The sequence below is a fragment of the Helianthus annuus genome, chromosome 6 (genome assembly GCF_002127325.2).
Source record: "Helianthus annuus cultivar XRQ/B chromosome 6, HanXRQr2.0-SUNRISE, whole genome shotgun sequence".
Taxonomy (NCBI): Eukaryota; Viridiplantae; Streptophyta; class Magnoliopsida; order Asterales; family Asteraceae; genus Helianthus; species Helianthus annuus.
This window is the reverse complement of record NC_035438.2, coordinates 32,279,050-32,284,866: the sequence shown is the minus strand read 5'-3', so window position 1 is coordinate 32,284,866 and position 5,817 is coordinate 32,279,050. Positions and strand designations below refer to the sequence as shown.

General features: G+C 35.9%; 1 protein-coding gene across 1 annotated transcript; it reads left to right on the top strand.

Annotated features, from left to right (window-relative positions):
• Positions 1-232: 232 nt before the first annotated feature.
• LOC110865163 (phosphoribosylformylglycinamidine cyclo-ligase, chloroplastic/mitochondrial) lies at positions 233-4,330 on the top strand. The gene is made up of 9 exons (XM_022114388.2): positions 233-430; positions 1,491-1,893; positions 1,983-2,077; positions 2,169-2,270; positions 2,372-2,431; positions 2,638-2,810; positions 3,410-3,512; positions 3,585-3,743; positions 3,895-4,330. The coding sequence occupies exons 2-9, from the start codon at positions 1,572-1,574 to the stop codon at positions 4,054-4,056; spliced, it is 1,176 nt and encodes a 391-aa protein (XP_021970080.1). The 5' UTR covers positions 233-430; positions 1,491-1,571; the 3' UTR covers positions 4,057-4,330.
• The last annotated feature ends 1,487 nt before the right edge of the window (positions 4,331-5,817 follow it).

Sequence of the window (5,817 nt, the reverse complement as noted above, 5' to 3'; positions counted from 1 at the left end):
TACTTGCTGAACAGTTAGCTACTTAGGGGGTGTTTGGCTAAGTTTTTCAACATCTTATAACTTATTGACTTTTTCAAAAAGTTAATAAGGAGAAAAAATGTTTGGCAAACTTATAATAACTTTTTAAAATGATTTTTTTTTGTATAAGAAGAAAAAGTTAATTTTGAAAAGCAAGTATTTTGAAACTTCACAAGAAAATTACAAAAATACCCTGTGCCCTTACATATACACTGCACGCTGTTCTTTCTTCTCCACAGCCTCCAGACGTGACCACACCCCCCAGACGCCAGTTCCGGCTCCCTCACCCGCCGTCGTCCGTCACCGCCAGTTCCGGCTTCAAGTTGCGGCTGCTGCTGTTCGTTCATTACAACATCGCACCCCAGTTCCGGCTGCTGCTCCCTCATCCCCTGCTCGACCACTACCACACTAGGTCAGAATTTTATGCGATTTGTTAAATTGATGCGATTTGTTCAATTTCTGCGATTGTTAGATTTGTTCAATTTATGGATTGTTTGATTTCTGTGATTATGGCATTTAACACATTACCACACAAGGTCAGAAATTGTTGGTCATGAACCCTTAGTTAACTTACAAATTCTGTGATTTGCATACAGTACTTCACTTATTATTGACTTAGAAAAGAATGTCATTTTTAGTCATTTTACATGAATAAGCTAAGCCAAACACTTTTATAAAAACAACTTATTGACTTATTAGCTTTTCCCACCCCATAAGCTAATCCAAACACTTTTTTAAAAACTCGTTTTTAAAAAGTCATAAGTCAATAAGTGCTTTTAACAAAAAGTCCTTTTTGAGTTAAATAAGCTTGGCCAAACAAGCCCTTAGTTTTTGTTCAACAAAACCTAAGGGGGTGTTTGGCCTAGCTTTTTTAACAAAGCTTATAGCTTTTTTAGCTTTTTTTTTTTACAAAATAAGCTTAACTTGGTGTTTGGTTTAGCTTTTTAAGCTTATCCTTATTAGCTTATATAAACTAATTTGAAGAAGCTTATTTGAAGATGCTTTTTTAGCTTATTTGTGTAAGGGCAAATGATAGAAAATAAGCTATAAGCTAATCCAAACGCTTAAAAAGAGCTTATCAAATGATAGAAAATAAGTTATAAGCTACTTCAAAATATAAGCATAAGCCGAAAAATAAAAGCCAGGCCAAACACCCCCTAATTCGTTTTTGTTAGAAGTAATTTCGTTGTTGAATGCATACTAGTTGTTTGTAGATATATCAGATGCTTACATGACATTTGCATATTGATATCGATTATTTTGTAAAATCAAGTATCAAAAGTGCTTCCTGTTTTATTACTGGTTGAATTGAATATATTTTATGTAATCATCTCATTTGATTTTGATGTTAAAGTTGACATGTTTTGAGAGATATATTTAAATCTGTTTTGAATCTTTTGGTCACATGTTTATACTTGTAACATTAGCATGTTTAATTTTCTTAAAAACTGTTATGTTTTTTTTTAATGCAGGCGTTCAATCGATTCGAACTTATTCAAGTTAATTCTAATAGTTATTATCTACCGAAGATCTTCACAACGTATTTGGGCATCATGAATACTACTACAGTTGGAGCACATCTCGAACTTTCTAAGTGCGCCATTGGACCCTATTGTCAGAAACCGAATACTTCTTCTGTTTCTGCAAGCACGCGTTGCTTGTCTAGGAGACATACGCCATTGTCACTCAATTTAAGGAAAATAGAGACCAAGAAGTGTTCGACAAACAACTTTGCATGTTTGGCTAGCGGCAATCATGGGGAAGGCCTTACGTATAAAGAGGCTGGTGTTGACATAGATGCTGGCTCTGAGCTTGTAAGAAGAATTGCAAAAATGGCACCCGGGATTGGAGGGTTTGGTGGATTATTTCCACTCGGTATGGCTTACCAGTTATTACCACAGGGACGAAAAATGTAACTTACTTTTATACGACTCTTGAGTAACGATTTTCATCTTTGTGAGCAGGTGATTCGTATCTTGTAGCTGGTACAGATGGTGTAGGAACTAAACTTAAGCTTGCATTTGAGACTGGGATCCATGATACCATTGGTATTGATCTGGTATGATAGAATTTACATCTAACATAACTTATATATTTACTTATTTCTAAAGCATATTGTGATTTGTGGTGCTAATAAAGCTCACCTATAGGTTGCAATGAGTGTGAATGACATTATTACTTCTGGGGCAAAACCTTTATTCTTTCTTGATTATTATGCTACAAGCCATCTTGATGTTGATCTTGCTGAAAAGGTATGTGGCTGATAGCCTTGTTTTTGCATAAACTCGTTATGGTTGAAAACTGATAATCATGGTTTTAACACTGAATATTTGACTTTAATTTTTTTTTTCAGGTTATAAAAGGAATAGTTGATGGTTGCCAACAATCTGATTGTGCTCTTCTTGGAGGAGAGGTAATATGCAATATTATGAATGGTTAATGATCATTATTTTAGAGGTGGCAAAATGGGTTGTCCGGGTTGGGAAATGGGTCAAAGCGGGTATCTTTTTTTCCAAGTGAAGTTATTTTGTAGGTAATGAAATATAATGGAAAATTTTAACAGTGTTTTTAAAATACAACTGAATTATATTGTTAAATTATGTTGTTTCTGGCTTTCAGACAGCAGAGATGCCAGATTTTTATGCGAATGGTGAATATGATCTTAGTGGTTTTGCGGTTGGCATTGTGAAAAAGGAATCAGTTATAAATGGAAAAAACATTTCGGTTGGAGATGTTCTTATTGGCCTGCCATCCAGTGGAGTTCACTCAAACGGTTTCTCTCTTGTTAGAAGGTTCACAACTAGTTTAACCTTGTTTATATGATTCAAAGTAAAGGTGGCAAAAATGGTTCTGGTTGGATTACGGGTCAAAACAGATATTTCTTTTTTGTAAAAGTCGAAACGGCGTAAACTGGGTTGACTAATAAAGAAACACTTTTGTCTAGTGTAACTTTTTTATTGGTTAAAAATTAGTGTCAGAACTCAGAAATGATAACAAATTCTTTTATCTTAATGGTATATATGTTAAATATTGTGACTGTTTTAATTATCAAAAATAGGATTATTTCATATATATATTTTTTTTCTAGAAGTCTAAAATTTCATATATTGATTTATTCATATATACTATGGAATGAGTATGTATGACATTTTTAGCGTTTCAAAAGGTAAAATGTGAAGTTATGAAAGTTAGAAACATGTATATATGATATTACACTCAGGTCAACGTCTACCTGCTTTGATACGTTCTCTTTTTGGACATTTTTTCAACTTAGGCTGTTAGACACTTAGACCCATTAAAAATTAAATTTAATTTGAATCAAATGGGACTAAATTGCCACCTTTAATAATTGTATTTATTTCTTATGCATGCTGTTTGTATGTTGTTTTAGGGTTTTAGCTAGAAGCGGACTTTCATTAGAGGACAAACTCCCTGGCGAATCAGTTACATTAGGCGAAGCTTTAATGGCGCCGACTGTAATTTATGTTAAACAGGTCACTATCAATTTTGTTCTACCTTTTTGTTAATATTCATTCTCTTTCTAATTTTCAATCATGTTAATTCAGGTACTTAGTATTATCAGCAAGGGAGGCATAAAGGGAATCGCCCACATAACGGGTGGTGGTTTTACAGATAATATCCCTCGTGTTTTTCCTCAAGGCCTCGGGGCCCGCATTTACAACAACTCTTGGCCTGTTCTTCCTGTTTTCAAGTGGATCCAAAAGGTGTAGTTTTTGTTTACAGCATGTAGAGGGGTGTTTAATGGGTCAAAACGGGTTCGGGTCGGCTTGAGATGACCCAGGGCATCTTTTTGTCTAAAACATTCAGTGTTTTTTTTGTTGTAAATTTTTATTTTAATTGTTGTTCCTTTTCCAGGCTGGAAATATTGAAGAGGCTGAAATGAAGCGTACGTTTAATATGGGAATCGGGATGGTTTTGGTTGCTAGCAAAGAGGCTGCCGAAAGGATACTTAGTGAAGGCGAGACAGCATATCGAATCGGTGAAGTCATAAATGGTGATGGTGTAACTTACCAATGATAGTTTTATTAACTCTTGTTGGTTTGACCGTTCCCTCACTTGAGGATGCACAAGGTTTGCCAACAAAAAACTTGAGTTTGTTTAGCATCCTACAAGAAATGTTTTTTTTTGGGACTTTTTGTCACTTCAGAGTTTTACTTAAGTGGATTTTATTAGCTGCTTGACATACTGAATGTTAAGTTGTGTAATTGAGTCAAGGGACTCTTGAGCTGCTTGAGATTGACTGAGATTTTTCTTTCTTTTTTGAATCTGATTAAGAATTTTCTTTTTGAAACTGACTCGACTTAAGTCTAGTTGAGTTACCCTGGTAGACTTTATAAGGTCGCGAGTCTTGTCGAGCGTGTCCTTTTACGCTTTCAGCCTTGCATATTTACATAATTACTATACTTTCTAATCAAATAGTCAAGTTGAGCCGAAGCCGAACACAAAAGTGTCGGGTTAATCTGTGAAAGCAGGGGATCGATGACGAACATCAAACATTGCACTTGATTCAAGACATGAAGAACAATAACAGGGTAGATGAAGAAGAAGATGCAAGACAAACTCATTCATTTCAATACAATCATCACAGATTACATACCAAACGAGTATACATCATCTTCTACAAGCTGGTTTAGATCACAAAGATCTAAACCCTAGCTTTCTCTCACTAACACATAGTCTCTCTCTCTCTAGAATGTGCACACCAGGAGGAACATAGTTGGGAGAGGTGCACAAAGCTTCAAGAGTTGCACAAAGCTTTCTCTAGTGTTGCCCTAATCTACACAATACACACATATATATAGGCTAGGGACTAAACCCGGACAAAACACATTGTCCGGGATACAAAACAATATAATAATCCGAAACACTAGAAAGTCATCCGGAAAGCCTTCAGCAATTGATAATCTTCATTATCATTTACTTTAACTTGGACTTCTGCTTTGGTTGACACATAACTGATAAGCGACAGTTACCCGGCAGGAACTGCACTTACAGTCTCCCCCTTAACTGTTGCATCAGTTCTGTGTGGCATCGATAATCTTCAATCACCGGATACTGCACTTACAGACTCCCCCTTGACTGATGATATCATGCATGCTTTCAACTTTGGTTGAGACTTGATATTTATGGTAGAGCACAGTGATCTTCAACCCTTCTAATCAAAGACTTGCTGACGATCACTTAAGGCCGCTTTGAGAAACCCGAAGAATCCAACATCAAACACTGTAGATCCTCCCCCTCAAACTACTCCCTTGAACACTTCAAACTTCACAAATACATGAAGCTCAGTTCGATAAGTTAATAACAAACTGAACTTTGTCAAAGTACATCCACCATCTTGATCAGAGTCTTCAACTGAGTGTCTGAGATCATTTCATCTCGAATCTTCAAGATCCAATCTCGTATCTTCACAAATCCACCAATTACCCGTTGACTTTCGTTTCTGATCTCCCCCTCAATGTAAGAACCCCTATTTCGAGAATCCGACCAGTCACCAACTTGGAAGAGGTACCAAGAAGACTAATCTTCTCTACTCTAACCGGCATACGATAAAGGCATGACCTTCAATTAGTTGCCAAACGAACAATTTGCTTCATCACGTTAACACTTGATTAAACCTCGAACAAACTTGACAAAACTCAATCATACACTAGCTCTAACTTGCTTCATGTTTTAAACACTTCGCCATCGGTAAGATTAACACTAAGTTAATCTCAAAGATAGTAAACATGAACTTGTTTCGATGTAGCACCACGAGCTTTTGATTTACAAAGAAAA

Excerpts from the sequence above, each read along its gene's own strand:
- LOC110865163 (XM_022114388.2), top strand. The coding sequence starts at position 1,572 with ATGAATACTACTACAGTTGGAGCACATCTCGAACTTTCTAAGTGCGCC. Across the intron at positions 2,078-2,168 it reads ATACCATTGGTATTGATCTG|GTTGCAATGAGTGTGAATGA; the intron begins GTATGATAGAAT and ends GCTCACCTATAG. Across the intron at positions 3,744-3,894 it reads TTTTCAAGTGGATCCAAAAG|GCTGGAAATATTGAAGAGGC; the intron begins GTGTAGTTTTTG and ends TTCCTTTTCCAG.